General features: G+C 42.5%; 2 protein-coding genes across 6 annotated transcripts; both read left to right on the forward strand.

Moving 5' to 3' along the window:
- The first annotated feature begins 7 nt into the window (after positions 1–7).
- LOC139620005 (guanylyl cyclase C-like) lies at positions 8–13140 on the forward strand. 3 transcript variants are annotated; one of them, XM_071475119.1, is made up of 11 exons: positions 13–65; positions 287–380; positions 1242–1515; positions 2350–2896; positions 3320–3484; positions 6730–6864; positions 8362–8536; positions 9082–9180; positions 9402–9493; positions 10248–10388; positions 11919–13128. In XM_071475119.1, the coding sequence occupies exons 3-11, from the start codon at positions 1373–1375 to the stop codon at positions 12180–12182; spliced, it is 1761 nt and encodes a 586-aa protein (XP_071331220.1). In that variant the 5' UTR covers positions 13–65; positions 287–380; positions 1242–1372; the 3' UTR covers positions 12183–13128. The 3 variants fall into 3 exon arrangements, with proteins under 3 accessions (XP_071331218.1, XP_071331220.1, XP_071331219.1); XM_071475117.1 differs by having other exon boundaries at positions 8–65; positions 2350–3484; positions 11919–13140; XM_071475118.1 differs by having other exon boundaries at positions 28–380; positions 2350–3484; positions 11919–13140.
- A 1875-nt stretch (positions 13141–15015) lies between these two features.
- rcc2 (regulator of chromosome condensation 2) lies at positions 15016–25555 on the forward strand. Of its 3 annotated transcripts, none has more exons than XM_071475122.1 (13): positions 15016–15167; positions 16186–16400; positions 17051–17144; positions 19562–19705; positions 19873–20004; positions 20220–20308; positions 20736–20850; positions 21250–21416; positions 21646–21826; positions 22370–22475; positions 22719–22791; positions 23101–23178; positions 24397–25555. In XM_071475122.1, exons 2-13 carry the CDS (start codon positions 16200–16202, stop codon positions 24499–24501), a joined length of 1485 nt encoding a protein of 494 aa, XP_071331223.1. In that variant the 5' UTR covers positions 15016–15167; positions 16186–16199; the 3' UTR covers positions 24502–25555. The 3 variants fall into 3 exon arrangements, with proteins under 3 accessions (XP_071331223.1, XP_071331224.1, XP_071331226.1); XM_071475123.1 differs by lacking the exon at positions 15016–15167 and adding an exon at positions 15581–15717; XM_071475125.1 differs by lacking the exon at positions 15016–15167 and adding an exon at positions 15820–15839.
- Positions 25556–26059: the final 504 nt, after the last annotated feature.

Consider the following 26059-nt stretch of genomic DNA (forward strand, 5'->3'; position numbering starts at 1 on the left):
CAGGATTTAATGTGGGATGAAGTCACTAGATTTCATGCAGGCAGACTCACTTGATGGCACTTCAGGTAAGTTTTAGTTCAAAGCACATTTTTATCTCTTCAATAATCTTTGTGGAAGTAGAAACTGCACGGCAGCATTAAGATGATGATGATCAATCCCTTTCAAAACGAAACAAACACCACACATGATATAAATTCAGTGATGACTGAACACCTTCACTGACAAATGAATCTCTGCATCTGCTAAAGGTTTTATTTTGCACTGACTTCACATGTGGAAACAAAAGAAATCCCACTGCTGTGATCAAAAGTGAACAACGGGCCGTGACAGTCATTCGGGCAACTGTTGAATCTGGTGCAGGGCGGATGTCAGCTGCTACAGTGAGTACAAGGTTCAGTCTTTACGTTTTTGCAGAGCGCCCGGGTGAATCAAACCTCAGTCAGGTTCTCTGCCAGAACAAAACCACATTCAAGAAACGTGCATATTATGTACTGCAACCAAGAAATTCTACCATCAACAATTTTACAAATATAACCTCCGGAGAATCACAACATTAAAACACTGGTTTCAATGAAATGACATGAACGTTCCTGCAACGCTTGGTAAAGAAACCCCTCAGGGAATGTTTCCTAAAGGTTCTTTGAAGGTTCCATAAAAATAATAAATAATAATAACCAGTGGTTCTCAAACATTTCAAGAACCATAAACTCAGTCCGGTCTGATAAGATATTTGCTTTTAGCTGTTTAATCACAGAAAGTGTTTGACACCCATGACCAAAATAGTCATACATTCTGTCATTGTGTTATTTATGAATGATAATAAAAATAAACGATTCCCCCTTTTTTAACACTATAAGATCAATAAGACCACTGGAGGCCTGTCTTTAAGGTCTATGCCTGTTCCTGGATCTGTTGTAAGGAGAAAAAGATGCAGTTCAGCAGCGCACTCACCTCTTGTCTAAATTTCAAAATAAACAAAATTTACAAGAAATTTAGCCAGATTAGCTGTAATTAGAGGCATCCGAATAAAAACTGTATAGATTTTTTAGGGAGCACTGTCTTTAAATGTGGATCAAATGTGATACTGTTCAACCAGTAGTTTTAAAGTGAATATGTTTAATTCAATGTTCAGTGTGCAGGTTAAAAAACGTGATGTCATTGTTTCCTGGCCTGTTTACAGGGACGCATTATTTAAAATAATCAACATTTAAACGTTTTATTTTGAAATGTGTGCCCGGAAGTCGAGGCGACGTTGCCGCTGACTTGGTGCTTCCACTCCTGGGACACCGGCTCAGTGCGGTGCTGCTGCTGCGGTGGCTCTGTCCTGAGGGGCCGCCGTCTGAGGGGCCCCGCTCACTGCGACACCACTCCCATGTCATCGCTGGACTTGATGAAAAAAGAGTGTTTGGCATCAGGGACGCGGCCCTCGGCTTCTCTCAAAAGAAGCTTCATAAAGAAGAGGAGGGTCGCTCCGGGGGCGCAGCAGGATGCGGACGGCGACTGTCAGCTGTGCAGGTGAGACACCACAACTCTCCCACAAAGTTTGAATTCACAGGATTAAACCTCCGCTGCTGGTTGAGCTGCGATTCGTGTCGGTGCTGAGAGCAGGAGGTTTCACAGAGACACAGAGTCCCTCTTCATGTCAGGATCACATCCCCCTGCTCACCCTGACACAGACACTGCGATTTCATCCACAAAATCCCATGATCACCGGCCTCAGATGCACATTTATTATCACCGTGAGCTGTTTATTCTGTCGTTTTTTATTTTGTTTATACAGATTGAAAAAAAATCTTTTTTTAATGCATAATGATGAATAATGGCAATTCCTGTGTCCCTTAAAGGTTCCATATCGTATAATGTGACATGTGTTTGTGATTATAAAGCAGGTCTAGGTTCTATATTAATACTGTGAAAGTATCAAAGCCTCAGTCCACAGAGAAATGCACACAGCCTGTATTCAGACACTGAGCCTTAAAACCAGCCGTTTTAAAGCCAGGTGTGACCAGATGGACTTAGAGATGTGATGTGATCGGATCACTGAAGACGCATGTTAATACCAGGTGTGAACAGGGCGGCAGGAGAAGTGTAAAATGTGGGACCTTGAATGTCTCAGGTCCATAATTCTGAGAGCACATGCTTTTATTCGTCCTGTTCTGTTGGTGTCAGTGGGCTTCAAACAAAGTACAGTGCATGCGTATCCTCTGCATACAGCTGTTTGCCAAGTCAGGTGTGAATGTGAGAAAGGATTCAGTTCTGCCCCGAGACATTTGTACGGACCGGTTGGTTTGGGGCTTACTGAACCCTTACCCCTCCTGCAGACTCACCAGCTGTGTTCCTGTGTTCCAGGTGCTCCATATTTCCTCTGTCTGGCAGCAGTCGCTCTGTTCGTCGAATCCTGACAGCCTGCCTCCTCTCTTTCCTGGCCCTGCTTGGCTCTGTATCCATTGACCTCAGCTCCAACTTTGAATTGCTGCACACCACGGAGGCCGCTTATGACGAGCTGACTTCGTGCAGGACGATAGCTATCCTGCAACTCGTCGGCAAGCTTCAGACGATGAGACATTTATTGACCAAACACACAGGAAACGAGACATTGGAGGCCAGTTTTTCAGGGGTTGTGTTTCCTGTGTTTGGTCGTCTCTGTGGTGAAATGGCGGCTCAGACTAACAGCTACGGGCTTCCTTGCAGCGTTGAGTTGGCTGGGTTTTGCCAGGAGATGAGGAGCAGCCTTCCAGGATTTCTAAATGCTTCACTGGATACAAACAGCACAAGTGCTTCTGCTTTCTCCTCGGTCATCGGAAGACTCCTTGACATCTGGGGCACCGTAGAAGATACTGTCGTCAAAGTCAAACAGAATTCAAACTGGAGAGACGTTCTGTCTGCAAGACTTCTGGTAACGTTCATAGAGCTCAACCACCAGTTGATGGACTTCCCCCACATAGCAACTCACACTGACTTCCAGTACAAGTGGACTTACGCACTAAGCTACCTCGGCTTTGCCAAGGTTATGACAGAACAACTGAACGACTGCTGGTTAGAAAACATAGACCTCAAGTTAAACTTAAGCCAGGATTTAAAACATCCTTATATTCTTGACACGAGTTTGTGGCAACTCCCTGGAGCAGGATCGACGCTTCTGTCTGGGTCTCACATTGGGATTCAAGCTCTGACAAACACTCAGCAGTGCTTGTTTGAGAATGCAGTGCCAGCTCTCAGGCTGGTGTCTCGATCTGTGTCTTCGGGCCTCAGTATGAGGGTCTGCCTGCTGTTCATAGCCTGCCTCATCTACCCGGTGGTCATGTTCTCTTTCAAGCAGATGACCGAGTGGATACAGAACTACGCTCACAGCTTGAAGGAGAGGACTGAGGACCTGAAACGCCAGAGGCAGCTGGCTGAAGATCTGCTGCACCAAATGCTGCCTAAGTCAGTCGCGAAGCAGCTCCGCCAACAGAAGCACGTCGAGGCTGAGAGCTATGAAATGGTTGGTACAAGCTATTTTGGAAACACCAAATTTCTCCTAAAATATTTACCAAAACCAGCTTCAAATTAAATTTGAATGGAGAAACTTGTTATGGAGCAGAAGAATATTTTTTTCATGTGTATCTTCAGTTTCTAGTTTTCATAGTAAAACTAGTTTGCTGATGAGTCAACTTCCTGCTACCATTGATCCTGAGGGGAAGGTTCTACAGCAGCTGTACAAGAGCTTTGAGCAACAACGCTCTTAGGTTCATGACAGATCAACAAAATTATTGACAAAATCAAAAAAGCTTGCTACCAGCTTTGACCTTTACACCAATGACTTGCAACATTACTCGCATTTTAGCCATTTGAATTATTCCCCTTCAGTTGCAAGCAGCAGAAATTCATTCAGAAGATCACTTTGTTTAAACATTTCAAACGGCATTAAACTTGGTGAAGGATGCATAATGTCTTGTTTAGGACTTGAAACAAAAATTTTAGGGCTTGGATTTGACTTGTGACTTGTCTTGGGACCAGGAACTTGTTGGTCCTGACTAAGAGACCTGACTTGGAACTTGTGACTTGTCTTAGAACATGTTAGTTTTAACTTGAGGCTTGACTTGTTAGGCCTGGCTTGTTGGTCTTGACTTTTGGACTTGTTGCTCTTGGCCTTCACTTGGGACTTATGGGTCTTGTCTCAGGATGTAACATGGAACTTGTTTCCCTAGACTGGATCATGAGTTGGGACTAGTTGGTCTGGATTTGGGACGTGTCTTAGGACATAGTTAATTTTGACTTGGGACTTGACCAAAGATTTGTTGGTCTTGGTTTAAGTGTTGACTTTGGACTTGCTGGTGATGACTTCGGGGACTTGACTCTGGATTTCAGAGCCAAGGCTTGAAACTTACTTGTGACTTGGAAAACAACTTTGTCCCTCAACTCCGCAATAACAACAAGATGGAAACCAAAGGGTATTAAAGTGTTGAAGGAACTTATGGTCTAAAACAATATATAATTTTCTGCTGCTAGGCGTCTCTCAGTGAGAGCTATCATGGGAGTTGTTGTCTTCACCACCGTCGCCATCATTGCAGTCAACTTATCCTGGTTAAGATTCCTTCAGTGTCAATCGTTCAGGTAGTTTTTAAATAGAAATGAATGAAAAAGTTCCATGTTAAGAATCAGTGTTTCTCCAGCACTGTTCTGCAGACACAGGAGGTCTTGGTGGGAGCTGAGCTGCTAAGGTTTGCTCAGCTTGTTTCTCTCATAAATTAAAGTTGGGGAGGCCGCTTTCTGCAGCTCTCTCTCACTGACATATGCACATGCTTCATAACTGTGAGCCTTTGGCTACGATTAGCAGAACACTAAACTATTACCAACGTTCAACATAGCCACTCATTGCCTGCTTTCATGGTAAATCTATCTACTCAAACAACCACAACAAAAACTAGATATAAAGTCAATTTTGACATTTCAGGACATTGACACATGCACTTAGAAGTTATGATGTCAGTGACAGGCGGCTACTTGAAACTGACCATTATATGATTAAAATTACAGATTTCTCTAGGTTTGAAAATAGCTGGAAATACCTGGGATAATGTATGAACACAACTCAACAAAATATAAAACATAGATCTTATAAACATAGATTTTAGACATTTTAATGCTGGAAAGTTACATTTTATAACTTTAATGTCATTGTTTAAAAAGACTTCAATAGCCGCTGATAATGAGTTGATTTTGAAATACAAAAAGGATAAAAAGGTGAAAAAGCACAAAAGATTATGAGCAATGAAAACATATTCTAAACATAGTGTCAGTATATGAGGCTTCAGTGTCAGGTTTGCCTTTTATGATCGGTGTTAAAACTTTCAAACCTTAAGACAAAGAAGTTGAAAAAGACGACACTGTTGAAGACAACCTTTCCCTCCACGCTCCTCCCCACTCACTTTTAACATTTACCCAAACAAATTCAGAGCTTACGATGTTACATGAGGTTGTGGGGCGCTGCTGCGAAGAGGCTTCCTCTGCAAGATCTGCAAACATGCTGAATGAATGTGTGCGTTTGCTGCCTTTGTTGCTATTGTTGGCGTAATTACCTATAATTGCCCTGTTCCATATTCATCAGAAGATAAAACAAGTTATACGGGTGAAAATTGCGTCTGGCTTATTGAAGAGGTTTGAAGCAGCTGTACCAAAAGCACTCTGCACAGAGGGGGGCTGCTCCTGAATAGGACTGTGGGCTCATTTTTAAACTGATTTAGAGCTAAGGGGTATTCTAGAAAGAAAATGTAAGACCGACCAACATCCTCCCTGATAGTGTTTGTCAGCGGACACCTGTTACAGGCTGATGATGGAGGAAGTCAGAGGTGTTTCCAGACTTTGAGATTTACTGATCAGACACAGGCACATAACACTCACATCACTAAAAATCCTCATTATCAAACATGCCAGGTGTAGTTTACGCTGCCTCTCACCCAGTGTCAGCAGGGAGTGGCTCCAGCCCCCCGTGACCCTCAAGGATAAATATAACTAATGGATGGATGGATGGAGATGTAGGGTTAAGATAAAGTGATGAGAGACAGTTGAGGCTGATACTTCATGTAGTGATAACTCAGGTTTGTTTCTATCTGAATGCCCATTTATGCCTTTTCCAATCACATTTTTGTCTCTTAAAGCTCCACACAGTCTAAAGGCAGATGTCCATGTCAACAGTGTTTGGTCTGAGTTTGTCACATAGAGCTGACTCTAATTTTCTCACACTCAGAACAGATGTCCATGTTTATGAGGCCTGGCACTGACACATCCACTGCAGACATCAGGTTAAAAAGACTTTCAGCTGCCCACAGCATTTTCTCCGACTTACTGTGTTGAAGCATTAGTTATTCTTTCTCAAGAGCTCTGACACTGTGTTAATATTCTCTAAAGCTGTTGTTTGTGGAATATAAAAAGACAAAAATAATCAGGGAACAGATTTTGTTCAGCCTCAAGCTGATTTATTTATATTAGTATTAGATTACATTATTTAATTTGGAGTAATCAACATGTTACACAAAATTAAGTTCACCTATTGGGAAACTGATCTTATTTATATCTGATTTATTGAACCTTTCAGACATTTGATTATATGAAAAATAATTCCCCTCAGACAAGTGAAAAAGTTTGGACAGATCAGAAAAATTGATAAAGATATTGAAATCTATTTTTGCCCAGTGAAACCAGTGAGTTTACACACTGGTGGAGTCACTTCTCTCCATGTTTTTCCAGGTGACCATTTTTTTCTCAGACATCGTGGGCTTCACCTCCATCTCTGCGTCCTGCACTCCTCTGCAGGTGGTGGAGATGCTCAACAACCTCTACATGTGTTTTGATACACGCATCGAGTCCTATGATGTCTACAAGGTAATGAAATGTCCACACACTGTTCACGAACTTTTACTTTCACCACTTCTTTTCATTAACATCAGAACATCTGAAAGATGAGAATATATCCTGAAGTGTTGGTCCATTCTTTTAATATTAACATTACACACTCAGGTCAAAAACAATGGCAGTGTTTTGGCTGTAGACAAATAAAGAGGCAGTAGCTGTGTAGCACACACACACACACACACACACACACACACACACACACACACACACACACACACACACACACACACACAAACACTATATTCAAGCAGCGAGCGATGTGCAGCTCAGTCCTCAGTTAAACTTAGTTTGAAAGCAGCACAACCTGCAGCAGAGACGGAGCAGATGGTTGTTTCTCAGGCTGCTAATTAGTGTGATAAGCTGCAGCTGAGGCTGCCTGGTTCTCCACCTGCAGCCAGCGCTGACAGCACAGCTCGCGCCACAGGGAAGAACTGCACCACACATTCACAGTACTTCACCTAAATCAGTCAAAATACTAAAAGTTATGCATTCAAAAGTGTGTTTTATGTATAAAAAGGGCAGAAGTGTTTTCAGCTAAATCTGATTCAAATCAGAATCAAACTATCAAAAGCAAAAATCTGTGTTATATTATTATTTGATTTATAACACTGATGCTTCAGTGTGTAAAACTATTTTATTGTTTATATTTATTGTGTGTAATATTTTATTATACAAGAATGTAGTTAGTTTAGTCTGGTGGTTCCCAACCTAGGGGTCGGGCCCATCCGAAGGGTCGCCAGATAAATCTGATTAATGGGAGAGGGAAGAAGAAAAACTGAGAGTTTGATGATGAAGTTTTGATGCATAAATATGTTTCTTGCATTTTACTTTACAGTTCATTAATAAGACGTAACAAGTCAGACTTTGTATCAACAAAACTAGAAATAATATGTTTTTCATGAGACAGTAAACAGACACAGTCACAACCTGATTAGACACCATACAACTAAATTATTCTCTGATTAGAAACCAAACACATATAATTCTGTGTTTGTTCCTGTGTTTGTTTACTGTCTAATGAAGAACATATTATTTCCAGTTTTGTCTAATTGGATACAAAGTAAGGCCTGGTATGTTTTATTAGTGATCCATAAAATCTATTTCCAGTTTTTGGAAAATTTCTCCTACCTTTGTTTTTTGTGAAATATTGGATAATTTGACCTCCTATCTAAAATGAAACCATGTGAAAGGTGTTGTATTATATTTTATAAACTTATTGTGTGCTTTTAATGTAAAAATCTTAATTGGAAAAGTGAATTGTCAGATAAATGTGGTGGAGTAAAATGAATGATAATGAAATGGAAATACTTCATTAAAGTACAAGTACGTCAACATTGTGTATATGTGGGAAAACCGTCCAACAGGAAAAGCACAGGTGTAATTAATATCCACTTATGCCATTATACACTAGTGCTGCTAATTTAGACTATCCATCTATCTATGAGCAAAACTGAATGATCAAACCAGGTGGAGACGATTGGGGACGCATACATGGTGGTGAGCGGTCTGCCTGAGAGGAACGGGGACAGACATGCTGATGAGGTCGCTAAGATGGCGCTGGATCTGGTAGCAGCCGTCAGACAGGTCTCCATCCCTCACATGCCCAACCAGAGACTTCAGCTCCGCGCCGGCATCCACACGGGTGAGAGGAGCTCACAGGTCTGCACCGTCAACACAGTGATAATACGTGCAGGGCTCGATAGGGACAGCGACTCAGTGATACCAGTGGGTGTCGTCTAATACCATATTTCAGGACAAGAGACTACTGGCCAGGTTACCATCAAAAGTGGATATGTATATTGATGGTCTTGTGATAACCCCTTCACCTTTTCCTCTAGAGGACCAACAGTTGCTTTATGACAACTTTAAAAACCAATTGCTCCATTTTGGTTTTGTGATGTTTTAACTGATAAAAACTGTGAATAAGTCAAATTTGTAAAGTAATATTTTTACGTTTTACTTTGAATGTACCCAAGATATTTAAACTCCTCTCATTTGGGGCAGAAACTCAATCCAAACAGTTTTCTAGCAGAGAACCATGGCTCAGATCCTCTCTTCTGATTGGCTGACTGACCTGTTGTTACTAGAGCTGAAGCCTGAGAGAGCCCTGTTGCATTTCTTTAATGGTTCCAGCTTCTTGCAGAACATCTTAAGCATCAAGTGAAGCACGGCTCTTTGTCTCTTTAGGTCCATGTGTGGCGGGAATTGTGGGCCACAAGATGCCGAGATACTGTTTGTTTGGAGATACTGTCAACACAGCCTCCAGAATGGAGTCCACCAGCCTGCGTATGTTCACCCAGACGCACAAACATGTACATATGTGTGCATGCATTCCCACACACCTCACATAAACACAGTTACAGTGGAAACTTGGTATTTAAGTCTGTAGATGTAGGAGTTAAATATTTCACTGTGGCACATATGAGGATGCATGCAAAATAAATTTGAATTTTAAAAACAGGAATAGTGTTAACATTTGTCCTTGTTCATGATTCTTTGTGTGTCAGCTCAGAGAATCCACACCAGTTCAGAAACCTACTTGGCTCTGATCAAAGACAACGCCTACGAGCTGCAGCTTCGTGGAGAGATAGAAGTGAAGGTAAAAGATCCCAACTTTGATGTTCAGTCATTTTTCTGTGTTGTAGTCATAGACTGTGTATGAAAATGGATGTAGACGGGTCTGAAAAGTGAAGCCAGTGCTGAAGAGCCTTAAACCTGCATCTATCTATCTAATGACCATCAGGTTGTAAAAAGAAGTCTGATTGTATTGAGGTCTATGGGAAAATGGCTGCACTTGTCACTTGATTTATTACCTCAGTAAATGTTTTCCTTCTCGTCCAAATATGGTTTCTTCTGGTTTCAAAAAACCAAGATGGCAGGTTATTAAAATGGCAGCTCACAAACCAACAGGTGACTTCATGGTGTGTTGCCACTCAGTTGTAGGTTTGTTGTTTGTTGTTAGGTTAATATAAATTTTACCTCACCTCCTACTTTAAATGTGAAATCACTAAGTTCAGTCAGCTTTTCTTGTGTTATTTCATTTCCCAACACAATCACTTTATATTTACAAAACCAATTCTCAGCCAAATCCAATATCAACATAAATATATCTTTGACTCAGTCCAAATACAGTCTACTCATGCAGGAAACTTGTTATGTTTTATTGTGCCAGGTTTGGAGATATCGTGTTGGGTGGCAGCAGAATTCACAGAGAAATCCATATAAAACCATAGTTATGTTGATGGACGACCTGTGGTGCTGTTGGTTGTTTTTGTTATTTAGCTGAACGGACCCTTTAAGATGGAGAGTACCACTACTACACTACTCTCTTGTGTCTTTCCTTCTCCTGCCAGGGTAAAGGCAGAATGAACACATACTGGCTGATTGGCCATAAGAACTACGGTGTGCAGAATGACAGTCTGGTTTGCCACTGGAATCCCAACATGGCCAGAAAGAAGAAGACAGTGGCGGGCAGCGAGGTCTCTGTGGGCACTGTGAGTTGAACTGGTTCAGTTTCCAAATGTTTGTCATTAGAGGAGCGTTTGTCCCTGTCCTGTAGCTGTAGCTCCATATCTTCGGGTTCTGGCTTAAATCCCTGTTTTTGTTTCCTTTCTGTGCTTTAAACAACCTGTCACTGTCTGCCTGTTGTGGGTTTACCTTTCTTGTACATAGACAATAAATGCATTGATTGGTTTCCTTTATTTTTCCTCACATTTAATTTTTCCTGCTGCGTGTGATTTATTGTCTGTAAATTCTTTAGTCCAGTTTCTCTTCTGTTTTATTTGAGTATGTTAATTTACATGTCCATGTAATTCTGTAAATTCTCTAATTTCTTTTTTTTAATGTTCATATATATTTTTGTGTTCTGGACTTGTATGAGTTGTTAGGTATGTTCAGTTAGTTATTGCGCCATGTTGTTGTCATATGTGTGTTACTGTAATGACCAGTTTCTGGCTTGTTGTTGACTTGTTGATCATGCTGTGATGACGAATGGCTGCCTATCGGCCTAAATCATTTACTCAAGGTAATTAAATACAATGGATCATTAATGCAAAGTATCTTTAAACTTTATAACACAAACTGTGCAATCATACACAACTGTCCACAATCATACACAACTGTCTTACTTTGTCTGCTGAGCTGAGTGTTTGCATGTCATGAACATGGAAGTCTGTCCCACTGCTACAATCTGTTTACGTTAGCAGTGCTTACAAGTGTGAGGCTGGAAATTGTGCAAAAGACTGAGGGGTTTGTTTCTAAAGGATCTTCATGCCGCCAAACATTTTACTTCAGTCTGACCTCCACTGGTTCATTTTACCTGCTGTTTACCTGCAGTATTTACTGCAGCCTTAGCTCTGAGCTCGATCCTTTATCGCCATCTCCTGGACCCTGGACGTGTCTGAGCCGACATAAAATTTGTTTTGGGAAGAAAGTTGAGAGCTCACACTCACCAGGTGGCAGAAAATCTTTTCGTTTTGAAGTAATATGTGAGCTGGGTGCAGAAACTGAATAAATGGCAGAAGGTCTTAATTTTATGATGGTCAAATAATGTATTTAATATGTATCGTTCATGTTAATAAAGAAATATAGAGACTACTGTTTGATTCAGTAATACTGATACTGTAGCTTCCAGCCTCCAGCGATAGCACTGAGTGCTATCTGAATAAATCATTTTTAATGTTACTTTGCCCCCTCACCATATATTTTTTCTACAGCTTATAAGTTGATAAGAAAATTATTCTTCCCTTAATAAATTTTATAGGCCACTCAGTGACTGAAATATCCACATTTCAGGAGATGGAAGTGGATTAGCTATAGCTTAGCTGTCAGGCTAAGCTTGTTGGCTAGCATGGAACGGTGAATGCCGTTGTCAATAATTTTTTGTCATCGACCAGAAACGTCACTTAGTCATGACACTTTTTCTTTGTGTTTTTGATGACGCGAAATTGAAGGAAAATTAATTAACGTCATCTACATTTATATCTATGTCATGAATTTACCCCACATTTGTACGTCTGTGCCAGTCGGTGACAGTGCAGAGCCTCAGTGAGAACGCCGCCACCCCAGTCTCCCTTCCCTCCTCAGTGTTGAACCAAACGCCACCGCAGCCTCGGGCAGACGTTCCTGGCCTGAGCGTGGCGGCTCAGATGGAGACGTACGGCGGCAGCTACGGTACCCTGGGCTCCATGATCGGGGGGCTGCAGGGAGATGAGAGCCCTCTCCCCAGCCAGCATAGGAGCAGCGGCGGGCACAAACCGGACCTGCTGCCTGGCTCCAACCACGTGTAACCAGCTCAGGACTTCAGTTACCATGACAACATCGCTCAACCTAGGAGAGAGACAGAGAGTAGTTTGTAACTGATAGTGTAATAAATGCCTGATAATACAATAACTTGTCACTTTAAAGAAATAGTAATAATTTGCTTCCTGAATTGTGAAACATTTAAGTTGGAAAAAACAAAATAAGAGTCACTTTATCTTAAAGCAACAGTATGTCATTTTTAATGTAATATTTTTAGTTGAAATATGCTCCAACACATATCTTAACGTGGAGATGTGCTGTCTAAGGCTTCTGTGAACAGCTTCTGAGCCTCTCCGTTCTAACCAATCAGAGAAGGCCAAAGTCACAGGTGTCAGTCAATAAAAGAACGCCCATCGAGGCTTCAAGCTCGCGTCAGCTGCTGGAAGGCATCGCTCCGTCTGGCTCACGGGCTAAAAGCTCCTGATTCCTGCGTAAACGGAGACAGCGAACAGATCCAGAACTTGCATACTATGTCTTTAAAGCTGATCTCATAGGCTAATGTTTATAGTAGTAGTGGTGTTTTTTCTGTGGTATGTATGGTACGGTATGTGTCTATATTTTGTCTCAGACTTTTGGACCCCGTATACAATATGTTTGTATGTATTTATTCAGTTTCCTTTTTGTCCTTGTGAAGCACTGTCTCAAATGTGAAGTATAAATAAAGTTTACTCTCTTCCTTTCTTTTCTTATTTACTTGATAAGATTGTGACTTTTGAAAGGATGATGCACTTTTTTTTTTTTTTACTAAAAGCAGCTTTGACACATTTAATAACAGCGTATGAAATGACAATGACAGACACAGGTGAACATTCAGTTCAGAGTCAGATATTCCTGAAAGAACCAAGAACAGAGTGAAAACTGAAGTTACATTCATCACAGATAAACGGTAACAACTCTGATACTGAACGAACTTCAGTTGTGACAGAACTATTGTGATGATCAGATCATCTGCGTCTGTTGATCAGCTGATAAAACATTTGTCTGTCAAACTGTATTTTTGTCATCTGTGGTTTAACTGTGTTGATGTGTTGTTTTAATATTATTTCAATAAATTCAAATCACTTTTACTATTACTATATTTTATTGTTACCATTGTTTGTTTATTTATTTACAAGCCCATTCTGGTTGCTTCTATTAGTATGACACTGATGATTGTAACAGTGATTGCAGTGCAGGGTTATTAGAGGGAGATGGGACAACACTGAAGGAGAAAGATTTAAAGTGACTAAATTAAAACTAATGTAACAAAGAAATGCAGTGAAATGCATATTGTATTTTTATGTTTGCATTTACTGTGTCATAAAATTATTTAGCTTTTTGTGTTTAATAGCCGTGTTTCGGTGCTGTCCAGCAGAGGGAAGCATAAACCTGCCAAGACTGAGCACAAAGCACCGCCATGCATTTAATGAGGAAGCGCTGCAGAGTGGTGTCTGTTGTGGGCGAAGCCCCGCCCCCGCCCCGCCTCTGATTGGCTCACCTTAACACCCCCCCCAACCAACAAAATCGACCAGTATTAGCCAATCAGAGGCAGGGGAGGGGCGGGGCTTCGTCTACCTCGGATAAAGAGTTATGTAAAACGATGGATCCGCAGAAAATAGAAATATGAGCAGTGTGCTCTCAGCTGTGATCCTGTGTGACAGGCCGGTGGCAGCCATGACAGACAGGGTTTACTCTGAAACTGTTTCCTGTGAAACATGTGAAACATGTCACCAAGGCCTGTCTCCAACTGAATGTGTCAGAATGAAAAACAGCAGTGAGCTTAAGCACAATTAAAATGGAAAGCACAGGAGGGGGAAGTTTCCATCAGCAAAGAGACGAGGATCATTTTCAGGATCAGCCTGTGAACCTGGGGGTGATGGAGCCAAGAGGACAGGCGGAGAACTTCAGCAGCCAGTGATGGATTTATAGTCCAGTCTTATCTCTGATGGCAGACACTTTATTATGAGCTAAAGTCACATGGAACTTATCTGATAGATTTTTAAAGTCTGCTATTATTGGTGTTATTGGCAGTTATCTGTTATAATGCTAAAGCATGCTTTGTTTGCATCAGCCAGCTTGTAGGCTGCTCCTGCTCCATCTGCCCTCCATCACTTCATCAGCCTCCTGGTCTCACTGCTCCTCCCTGGGACTCCTCAGTGGTGGCTGGAGTAGTGTGAGCAATAATGTCTGACAGGCTTTGGTGGAATTAACCACCACGTGATGGCAGGGAGGGTAAAATCCAGACAGAAGCATATTAGCTGTGTTTGTATAAATGTAATGCCTCTGAGGTTATTCTGCTGAAGACAGATTCAGTCTTTAGTTAGAGATTAGATCATTTTATCTCTCTGACATATAATATCACATATAATGTTTTTTGTTTGTTTTGTTTTGTTTAAGGTAAAAAGTGACCAGTAACTACAGCTGTCAGATAAATGTAGTGGTGTAAAAAATAGGCTGCAATATTTATGATATGTTTGAGCAACTTTTATTTCTAATGAAGAAATAAATAAAGACAGGGAATAGAATAAATGTCAGTCAGTGTGGTTTTACTCAACAATGGATTTTTTATGTTTATTTATTGTGGTCCTGTGTCAGGGCTTTGGCTTGAAGGGAAGAGAAGAATGTGGATGATTCATTCTGCAGAAACATGGACAAGTCTGTATGTAAATAGTCATGATAGTAATGTGAGAACCCTGAGAACTGTTGGAGTCATTCTTTACTCCAACTTTTCACAGAAATGTTTTATCAGTGTTGTGTGTCATCACCAGGACCCTCAGCTGAGGTTTGGCTCCAGAGTGACCAGAGGTTTCAGGGTCAAACCTCCCGTGTGCTGCCCCGTGTCCCCGGGTTTTCCTCCGGGCTGTGCCGGCTGCTCGGCTTCCTGTATGAATAGTAAATGCAAACCACGTGGTGTGAAAGCAGACTGCAGCTTCTTTTGTTCAAATCAATCAAACCGGAGACGGACAGAGAGCTGCTGAATCAGGAAATCGCCGGTACAACATTTATTCTCACATTTATGGAATTACAAACAACATTTTTTCTCCGAAATCACAGAGGTTGTGCGTAGGTTAAACTAAAAACGTGTCCGGTCAAGAAAATAATGAAAAAGTTTTTGTTGTAGCATCGTTTCATGTAACGTTAGTCCCCTGTCTTTATTTAGAGTGGCTGTTAGCTTACTGTAGCAGGGTAACATTAGCAGAATTAACCCCTCAGTCCGCTGTTTATACATTTTAATCAGGATAATTTCACTCCGCGGTCGGAGGAAGTTTCTCCTTTTAAACAACATACAAACTTTACCCATCTCGTTTGTGTAGCGGCTGCGTAAGTGTGTAACGTTAACTTCGGCTGCGGTGCGTTAGCACGTCAGCTAGCCTGCTACCGAGGCTTCATGGGAACAAAGAGCGACAGCCGTTAGCTCGTTAGCTTAATGAGGCTAGCAGCTAGCCGCTAGGCTGACACCGGTGCGTGTTTGACTTTAGCGTCGGTTATTTGGTCTCTGGCGCCAGTTTCCGCTGATTATTGATGAAACAAACATCGAAGAAGGTAATTTGACAAAACTGGAGACATTTTCTGTTTCAATGGCCGGTACTTGATAATAGTGGAGACCGGGGCGATGTGTAGTAAAACTTCTTAAAGACACACGCAGGACTTTCCTGTTGCTGAAAGTGAGTGAGTGTGTTCATAGGCGGACAAGTCTGAAAGTGATGGTTGTAGTGATGTGTAGTGGTTGGTGTCTGTGTTATTTGGTGGATTAAGTAGCTGTTACTGACCCATCTATGTGTCTGTGACTCTCTTCATTGTGTCACTGGGTTTTGATTGATTCATGTCTGTTTACATGTTGTTCTACTGAAGATGTTCTTGAATTATGTGTTTTCCACGTTATATATATATATAATATCTCCAGATTAACATGTTCTTAACATCATCATCGCCCCCCTCGATCACAATATAGTTACACATCAGTGTTACTCTGTATAAACTGATCTCTGCCTCTTTCTCTCGTAAAAACAGCTTCTGATTGAAAAATGCCACGTAAGAAGGTGACAGATATCTCAGGGAACGGTGGGATGAAAAAGAAGAGGACCAGTGGGAAGAGGAAAGAGAGGGACTTCAGCAGCGACGATGAGTTTGACTTCGAACAGGAGAACAACAAGAAACCTGGCAAGCCTGCAGCCAAGTCTGGTCTCCAGCCCGTCACGGTGGCCGACGACGTCAAGGAGAAAATAGTGGGTTTGATGCACTGTCTGAAAACTAACTAACTAACTAACTAACTGGCTGTTTTAAGGGAACTATCAGAATTATGTTGGTAATTTAGAATAATCGCTGACTTTACATCTTTTTGTCTTTATTCTGTGTGTGGCCGTTTCCACCAGGAAAATAAGTTGATGAGTTGATGGAAAAAAGAAACAACCAACTTCAACAAAAATGAAATATCTCATGATTCTGACAGGATAAGAAGTCAGCATATTGATTTAGCTCTTCATAACAATTACCTCCAGCCATTTCTTCTGTTATCTACACATGTATTTGTGTTTTAAGCTGTACTGTTTCCCGACTTTACATTGAATTTATTTTTTATCTGTTTTCTGATGAAGAGGAAAATTCTCTTCAGGAATATTTGTAGTTCTCACTTAGTGTGTTCTTATTTATGTCCACATTGTACATACAGAGATGGTTTCTTTGCACACGATTGCAGAAGGATAGTTGCATGTTAGATACTGATTATAAATCCTTGCTGATCAGGAACTGGTTAAAAGTTCAACAGACGCTGCAACAGCAACGGTTGCAGGTGTAGAAATGAGCTTTTTGAGTTCAGGTTGCAACATATGAGCTTTTTTTTTTTTAATGTTATTAACGTCATTTTTCCTCTCTGCAGAAACTTGAGTGCCCGAAGGTGAAAGGTCAACTGCTCATCTTTGGAGCAACCAACTGGGATTTGATCGGAAGAAAGGAGGTGCCCAAACAACAAGGTAGAATATCTTAAGTCAAAAAGCGGGGGTGGGTTCAGTGGCGGACAGATGGCTGTGGCTTAGCACTTCCCCTTTCTGAATGGTGCTGCAGATGCATCTTAATTTTTGATTTCCTTACTTCAGTACGGTATAAACTTCATATATTTAAACGTATTGCCACCATCATTTCTACATGCAAGAGAAGTCTGCAGACATTGGCAGGGTGTTGCATGACTAGAAAGTGGACTGAAGTGACGGCAGCTGTCGTCTTTGAACAGATCAACTTTGAAGGGGAGTTTCATGCTCCAGCTATTTCTTGATAAACAACAGTTGGAGCAGTGACGGTGTGCAGTTTCCTGGCACCTTGTTGTCGGGGTTGGTGTCACCGTGCAGACCAAAAACAAAAACCTGTTCTCATTGAGTGTAACAGGCAGCCTGCACTGTGGCCCTAGATCTTGTACTGTGCAGACGGATAAATAGTTGATTGTCAAGAAATGGTGCCAGCATGTAAATAAAAGAAATCTGATGTTTTGACTTAATGTATGGATTCTATTATAGCTACCTGTGTTTTCTCACTGTGGTGTACATGAGATGTAGGAAACTGCAGAGCCAGACAGAATCAATAAAGGATTGATGAGGTTTTCTAGCGTGTCTGCAGTGGAGAATGAAATGACCCAGGATGTCCACGTTAGGTACTCGTGTGTGTCTTTGTTTGGGATGCACAGGCAACATATGTGTTAAAACCACTGAGATCCCATTAATTGATTGTGACAGTAATGTCTATTCATATGTATGCATGTTGTGCGCTGCCCCCCTGCAGCAGGCCCACTGATGCCTGGGGCAGGCCGTGCATTGCCCTGCTCCATCCTTGTCTCACTTCTCTGGTACACACTGATAAATCAGCTTTGTTGGGGCTGAATGGGGGTTGGGGTGTCAGCAGGAGCAGCTGCATAGACAAAGACCATCTCTAGATGGGCGAGATGCTGTGCCTGTCAGAGCACCACACACACATTCAGATGATTCTTTTGTTGTGCACTTAAACATATAAAGGTTTTGTTGGGTATTTTTAGCACTTCTTTTGGAAGTGTGGCAGCAGTTTATCTCTAACTGATCTGAGACAGTGCATCTTTTTTGAACACACCTCTGAGAAACAAGCACAAGTTTCTATAAAAACACTTTTTTTTTAGAAACGTCACACTGGTGCCACTCTATATTTTTCTTATCAACAATTCCTGTGTTACCATCTGACTTGTCTGTGGCTCTCGTTTCCCAGCCCACTGGTTCCTACTGAAAACGTAAATCTTCAAAAATACCTCACAAATACAGTATGTAGTTTCATTTTTCAGTAATTCAGTTCAATGTTGTGCCTCCGTGTGATAGTCAGGGCCGGAGGCGTTATGTTTTCAGGTTGTCTGTCCGTCCAGCTGTCACATTCCTGTGAATGTGATATCTCACAAACGCCTTGAGGGAACACATTTGGTGCAAACATTTATTTAGACTCAAGGATGAACTGATTAGAATTTGGTGGTCAAAAGTCACTATGACCTCACAAAACAGGTTTTTTGCCATAATCTGCAAATTCATCTACTAATTATGACACAATTGAACTCAAATGTCTATAGGGATAAAATGAGGTGATGACATTTTATATCCAAATGGTCAAAGATCAGCTTCACTGTGACACCATCATGTTCTCCAGAAACACCTCCAGCTATTTCTCAACACTGTAACTCAGGAAGGACAGACTGTGACCATATTTCCTGCAACTTGACTGATTGGCAGAGGAAACAACTGCAAGGAAATTCTAGTTATTTCTACTCTTTTCATGGTATTTTTTGAAAAGATATCACCAGACAGGTCCCACGTACTCTAAAGCTGTTTAGAGTACATGTGTTTGTGATTATAAAGCAGGTCTAGGTTCTATATTAATACCGTGAAAGTATCAAAGCCTCAGTCCACAGAGAAATGCACACAGCCTGTATTCAGACACTGAGCCTTAAAACCAGTCGTCAGGACTTCTGGAACTTTGTGATGTCACAACAAAGCAGTCACTGCCTTCAGCCGTGGCCCCGCCCTCCGGGACCTGGCAGGATTTGGTTTCTCTGAGTTGCGACTTGCTGACCCATGACTGCGTTAAAGTAATGAATTAACTTTCAGAAAATAAGCAGAACTGAACTTACACAACATGACACAACATATTGTGTAATTATTCAGAGCACCACGTTAATGTTGTGAAAAAAATAAAACCCGCTGAATTGTTCCAGCCTCTGAAGGACGGAGGCTGACAGTCAGTCACAGTGAGGTGAGGTGTTTGTGGTTTGTCGTCTTCTCTCTCCTCTACAGTGGTCAGGGGAGAGTAACATGAAAGGTGCTGACTGACGGTCTGTGTATGAAGTGGACGTCATCAGGTTATGATCTTTTTGTCTCTGTGTTTCCAGCTGCTTTCCGTAACCTGGGCCAGAATCTGTGGGGTCCTCACCGCTACGGCTGTTTGAATGACGTGCAGGTCAGCTGTGTGGTGTCTGGTCCTTGTGCTGCACACAGTCTCCTTATGACCACTGAGGGCAAACTGTGGAGCTGGGGTAAGAAACACACTGGTAAAAATACAGTTTAAGCCAAACCCTCAAAGGTAACGGGTTTCTACGCAGTTAATACAGCTCTGACTACTTATTGACTAAGTGGATTTGTGAGCAGGTCTGAGTCCAGAGTGGAGTTATCCGTCACTGATCTCGGTTTCTGCCTTCCTCAGGTCGTAACGACAAAGGTCAGCTGGGTCACGGCGACACCAAGCGCCTGGAGGCTCCCAAGTTAATCGAGGCCCTGGCAGATCATGTGATTGTTGCTGCAGCCTGTGGACGCAATCACACCCTGGCACTCACAGGTAGGCTGCGCCACAGTGTGTCTGTGTCTTCACTCAGCAGCTGACTGCAGTGATTTAGTGAAATGAAAACCATCGCACTGTTGGGTCTTAATAGATCAGCACAAAGTTAGTTTGATGGTTGTCATCAGTGGAAGTTTTCCAGAATGATGGATCCAGTTTTTAAAGGTCTGTACAGAAAGCGATGTTTGGTAAATGTTGTCATTGTTTCTCCTCAGAGGACGGCACTGCGTACTCCTTTGGTGAGAACAAGCTGGGCCAGCTGGGCCAAGGCAACCAGACTGATGCAGTCCTCAGCCCAGCACCAGTAAGTCGCCGTCACACCGAGCACACGCTGTAGAGCCAGGAGCTCACAGGCTTATTAAGATCAGAGTGAAGCTATAAACTGAGCCTACGGTGCTTGTATCAGATGTGTCACAGCCAGTCCAGTCCCTGCATGGAGTTAGAGCTACACCTGTGGAAAAGCTAATGTGTCAGAGCCTCTGTAATAGCAGCCACACCCATGACCACACCTGCAACCATAGTCACAATAGCAAAGCAACACCCAAAGCTACATCCACAGCAGCAGCCAGTTCTCAGAGTCTAGAGAACTGAACTAACCTGTGCTGGTTAATTTAACGTTACCTGAAACCATACAGAGCATGTGAGCTGCACATCACAACCACAGCAGTAACCAGCTGTGGGAGCAGCTTGTTATCTTCTGCATTGTGACCCTTGTCTCTCTCTCCCTCTAGATCTCCTACAACGGCCAGCCCCTGGTGAAGGTGGCCTGTGGTGCTGAATTCAGCATGGTGGTGGACTGCAAAGGAAACCTGTACTCCTTTGGCTGCCCCGAGTACGGACAGCTGGGTACGCTCACAACATGCAGCCTCATTTATTCTCATCCTGTCTGTGTGTGTTGTTGAGTGTTGGAGTGAGTTAGCTGGTGCTGATGTGTTGACAGTACTGCTGATAGAGGCCATGTTGGAAGCTGATGACAGATATGACAACTTATCACAGATATACTGAGATCAGCACCTGGGTGTCAGCAGAGAAATATCAAAGGTCATTTAGAAACAGTGTCTGCATCACATGGTTTGTCCACCAGGGGGCACAAAAGTATTTTTAAATATGAAGAGTTCATGTTAAAACTATCAGCTGATAAACCAGAACTTTAAACTGTCAGCATCAACGTTGGTATTGACCTCAGAAATAAACTGCTGCTCAGGTTATTCTGAATCATGTCTATTGACACATCATCTATTGCAGGTCACAACAGCGACGGGAAGTTCATAGCTCGTGCTCAACGCATTGAGTTTGACTGTGAGCTCATTCCTCGCCGTGTCGCCATCTTCATTGAGAAGTCCAAGGACGGCCAGGTCACGCCTGTGCCTAACGTGGTGGTCCGAGATGTGGCCTGCGGGGGAAACCACACAGTGAGAAAACACACTAAACAGCCTCATTACAACTGTGTCAAATTAAACAGTACTTTTTACATAGACAACCAGTGATGGTTCTAACAAAGCTTGTGTGTGTGTGTGTGTGTGTGTGTGTAAACAGCCTCATTACAACTGTGTCAAATTAAACAGTACTTTTTACATAGACAACCAGTGATGGTTCTAACAAAGCTTGTGTGTGTGTGTGTGTGTGTGTGTGTGTGTGTAGCTGGTGCTGGACTCTCAGAAGCGAGTGTTCAGCTGGGGTTTTGGTGGTTACGGGCGTCTGGGCCACACAGAGCAGAAGGACGAGATGGTTCCCCGCCTGGTCAAACTGTTTGACTTTCCTGGACGTGGGGCCAGTCAGATCTACACGGGATACCAGTGCTCCTTCGCTGTCAGCGAGATGGGTAAGAAAACAGCATGGAGCAAGAAAATCACTCAAAAAGTCTCAGTTACATTGTTGTCAAATTTAAAAAATGGTCATATACAAATTCTTTAAAGCTCCATCCAGTCTAAAGGTAGATGTCCATGTGCTTGTGATTATAAAGCAGGTCTAGGTTCTATATTAACACTGTGAAAGTATCAAAGCCTCAGTCCACAGAGAAATGCACACAGCCTGTATTCAGACACTGAGCCTTAAAACCAGCTGTCAGGAGAGCCTCAGATCCTCTCTTCTGATTGGCTGACTGATCTGTTGTTACTAGAGCTCCAGAGAGAAGCCTGAGAGAGGAGATGTAAAACTACACTGAGATGGTTTTTGGTTCTTAAAACCACAAATATATCTTCTGATGGAGATCAACACTTAAAAACAGTAAAACAGTGTAAATTACGGGACCTTTAGCTTGTGCGGATGTTTAGTTAAAGGCCATTCACGCTGAATACTGAATGATAAATGAAGCTGTTTGTGTGCTGCTGTACCTGTAGCTGACTGATCACTGTTGTATTTGCAGGGGGGCTGTTTTTCTGGGGGGTGACAAACACTTCCAGAGAGTCCACCATGTACCCCAAATCTGTGCAGGACCTGTGTGGCTGGAAGATCCGCAGTCTGGGTTGCGGGTAAGTTCTTCAATCTGTCTCATCTGGGTTTTGTGGTATTTTATCTAGTTTACTAAAGGTCAAATCTCTGTGGGTTCAGACAGTGTTGGACAGGCCACTTTCTTTGAAGCATGATGAAGTCTTCAGTTTGACAATGTAATATATTGATCAGCACAAAGTATGACATCATTGGCTAATGACTGCAGATTCTCCCACGGCTCTTCACTGATGAGCAGCATCTGACTGTGTGTTTGTCTCTTACAGGAAGAGCAGCATCATTATTGCTGCAGATGAGAGTACGATCAGCTGGGGCCCCTCTCCCACATTTGGAGAGCTGGTAAGACCTGAGGCCTCAGCCGGGGGGGGTGGGGCGGGGGTGGGGTCATCGTCTTCGGTCCATATTCACTGTACAACACAGTGAGAGAGTTGTGTTGTTACTGTGCAGCTGACACATGATCTGTGAAACCTCTTGTTGTGTCCTGGGCTCACTTCTGCTTCAGAAGCTTCTTTGTGCTTGACAAGAAAACAAGTGCCAGTGCTCAGACTGGTTTGGTAGAATAGTGTTTGCAGATGCTGATTATTGATATTATTGATTATTAATCATCAGGAGCTCAGCACTGATTGTATCGTGTTATTTATCATTCAGGGATATGGAGACAACAAACCTAAATCCTCCACCACTGCTCAGGAGGTCAAGACCTTGGATGGCGTCTACATTGAGCAGGTAAATGGAAAAACTGATTTGTCTGATCAGCTCCTAATGGTGAAAACTATTGATACATCATAGATCACTTTGACAATGTCCGCACTAAGTTTGAAAAGGCAGTTTTCTTTCTGTTTTTGTGTTCGGTCGACACTGTGGGCTGAATGTGCAGCTTTTTTTAAAAAGATTCATCTGAGACCATGAATCTAATCAGGGAGCAGTTGGAATGTTTAACTTGAGCATTTAGCACTGAACATGGCGTACAGCTCAGGCCGACAGGGACGTCATTACTTCTGCAGGTATTTGGTCACAAACCAGAGAATTGGACAACTTGAAGTTATCACGGTTCATCCTGAAGGAGCAGGGATGTTTGATTCAGACGTCATCTTAATCCATCTAATGATTCTCAAGACATTTCACTCAAAATGAAAGACGTCAGCCTGTTATTGATGCTGGAGAAACAGTCAGGGTCAGTTGAGACCCTTTTCCACTGGTCATAAAACACGCTAAAACCCGCTAACATCGGGGTTTTGTCGGCAGTGAAAAAGGCTACAATCGGCATTCACACCCGTGTCAAATGACCCTGCAGCAGATGTGGGTATTTATCTGGTCTGGCTCTGATTGGCATTGATGTAAACACAACACCCCAGTGAACACGGAAATTTTAATTCCTTTTCCGTCTTTCAGACGCACACAAGCACCCAAAGAAAACTGTTAACTGCCCAGGATGGTGCTTTTAAACCAGAAATACTGCAGCTACACTGTGCACAGAGCTAGGGTTTTAGTTACTGGGATTCATCCTCTCAGCACCATGAAGCTGTGTTTATATTGGTGTGTACACAACCCTGATGTGGAGTCAGGTCACTGTGATCTACCCTGGTTTAGATCCAGATTAACCCTGTTACTGAAGTTCATATAAACAGACTGAAACATTTTCAGTCTGAACTTATCTCAGTTCACCTGTTCAGGACCGAACACATCTGTTCACATTGAGTCACACACCTGCTTTAACTTTCTCTTCTGTCACTTAGAGTTCGGTTTGTACACAACTTTAGATCTGACGTTGGTGTCTGTTCATGGAGACATTGATTTGTTCTCCTGTGTTTTATCAGACCTGGTGTCCAGAAGGTCTCAAAGAATAAAGTATGAAGCTCTGCTGTGTCAGAGCTGAGGTTTGAGGCGTTGACGTGTCCCGGTGCTGTGGAGATGACGGCTGAGTGTCGTGTGTTGTTCTTGCAGGTGGTGATGGGCTACGCTCACTCTCTGGTCATCGCCAGACAGGACACTCAGCAGGAACAGGAGAAACTGAAGAAACTGCCTGAGTACAACCCCCGAACAATCTGATCGCGCCTGCAACAGCAACACCTCAACCTTTTTCACTGGAGCAGAGACCAGCGATGCTGAGCAGGAACACCAGGCCTGTTCAGTCACTGCTGGTCACGGTGGTGTGCTAGTGGGATGGTTGAGTTCAGGGGGGAGGCACTCAAAAGTCTGAAAGATATCCACACATCTCAACTACCAGCAAACTGGTTCCGCACCAATTTGGACAATGAAATCAGAAAACGGGACTGGAGACGGACCGCTTCTCTGGACGGTCCAGCTCTCACAACGAACGGTCACGATACCTTCACTTCCCACCTCGAGTGAACCTGCAACAGTTTGCTCCAAGCACCTCACACCTGGCAGAGTTGTGCTTCCCAAAACCCTTTTCCATTTTGTAATACAGCCAAACGTTGACGTCTTTGTGTCTCTTGTTCTGTTGTTGTTTTCTTTGTTGCAGTATTTGAAATGATAGAGTTGTTTGTCACATTTACGGGTGCTACAGCAGAACCCTCAGTCTTTTCCTACTAAGGGGTTTTCAAAGACCAACACTCCATACCTGTGCCTTTTTCTACATGTATGTTCAGGATATGGAAGTCGTGTTTGTGTTGGTCAGAGGATCAGCTGATCAGTCTGATTTAATGTATATGGCAGTATGAGTTGGTGTGTGTGCAGCTGCCACAGGTTACAATCAGGATTTGGAACATGACGTTCTGAGTTAGTGCACTCCACTCGATGTTACATTCCTTTTGTCTTCTTCAGTCTTCACTGTTTGCATCAAAGATGCACACCTCAGTCCTTCCAAGACCAACATGTCTGCTAGCTCATCTTTGCTAATTTGAGTAACATTAACTATTCCAGTGCTCAGAGCGGTTTCACATACAGGTCAGAACCAACAACGTGCTGTCTGGACATGGTTCAATGTGTCAGGATGTGCTGGAAAAAAAGGCATGTCCTTGTTTTAAACAGCAGAGGTGTTTTCTCCTATATCTGTACCGCATTCTTTTTTATAGTGAAATTTCTCTGGATTATATTGTTTTTTCAGTGAAATGGTTAAATAAAGATTCATGTAAATTGGGTTTTTGTCTCTTCTCCACTTCACATCCACCATGTGCTATTTGTATTAGTCTTAAAGGTCCATATTTTACTTTTTCATCTGAAGTGTTGATCTCCATTAGAAGATATATTTGTGGTTTTAAGAACCAAAAACCACCTCTGTGGTTTTACATCTCCTCTCTCAGGCTTCTCTCTGGAGCTCAAGTAATAACAGGTCAGTCAGCCAATCAGAAGAGAGGATCTGAGGCTCTCCTCATGGCTTGGGGTATGGCTGAGGGTGGTGACTGCTTTGTTGTGACATCACAAAGTTCCAGAAGTCCTGACGGCTGGTTTTAAGGCTCAGTGTCTGAATACAGGCTGTGTGCATTTCTCTGTGGACTGAGGCTTTGATACTTTCACAGTATTAATATAGAACCTAGACCTGCTTTATAATCACAAACACATGGACATCTACCTTTGGACTGGACTGAGCTTTAAAACTTGAACCACAATCAGTTTTGTCATAGTGTAGTGCCTGTTCAACATG

Source organism: Trachinotus anak, unplaced genomic scaffold (assembly GCF_046630095.1).
Source record: "Trachinotus anak isolate AG129_WGS33_773 ecotype Australia unplaced genomic scaffold, CSIRO_AGI_Tana_v1 ptg000004l, whole genome shotgun sequence".
Classification (NCBI taxonomy): domain Eukaryota; kingdom Metazoa; phylum Chordata; class Actinopteri; order Carangiformes; family Carangidae; genus Trachinotus; species Trachinotus anak.

Excerpts from the sequence above, each read along its gene's own strand:
- LOC139620005 (XM_071475117.1), top strand. The coding sequence starts at position 1,373 with ATGTCATCGCTGGACTTGATGAAAAAAGAGTGTTTGGCATCAGGGACG. Across the intron at positions 6,865-8,361 it reads AGTCCTATGATGTCTACAAG|GTGGAGACGATTGGGGACGC; the intron begins GTAATGAAATGT and ends TGATCAAACCAG. Across the intron at positions 9,494-10,247 it reads GTGGAGAGATAGAAGTGAAG|GGTAAAGGCAGAATGAACAC; the intron begins GTAAAAGATCCC and ends TTCTCCTGCCAG.
- rcc2 (XM_071475122.1), top strand. The coding sequence starts at position 16,200 with ATGCCACGTAAGAAGGTGACAGATATCTCAGGGAACGGTGGGATGAAA. Across the intron at positions 19,706-19,872 it reads GGGCAAACTGTGGAGCTGGG|GTCGTAACGACAAAGGTCAG; the intron begins GTAAGAAACACA and ends TGCCTTCCTCAG. Across the intron at positions 21,827-22,369 it reads CTTCGCTGTCAGCGAGATGG|GGGGGCTGTTTTTCTGGGGG; the intron begins GTAAGAAAACAG and ends TTGTATTTGCAG.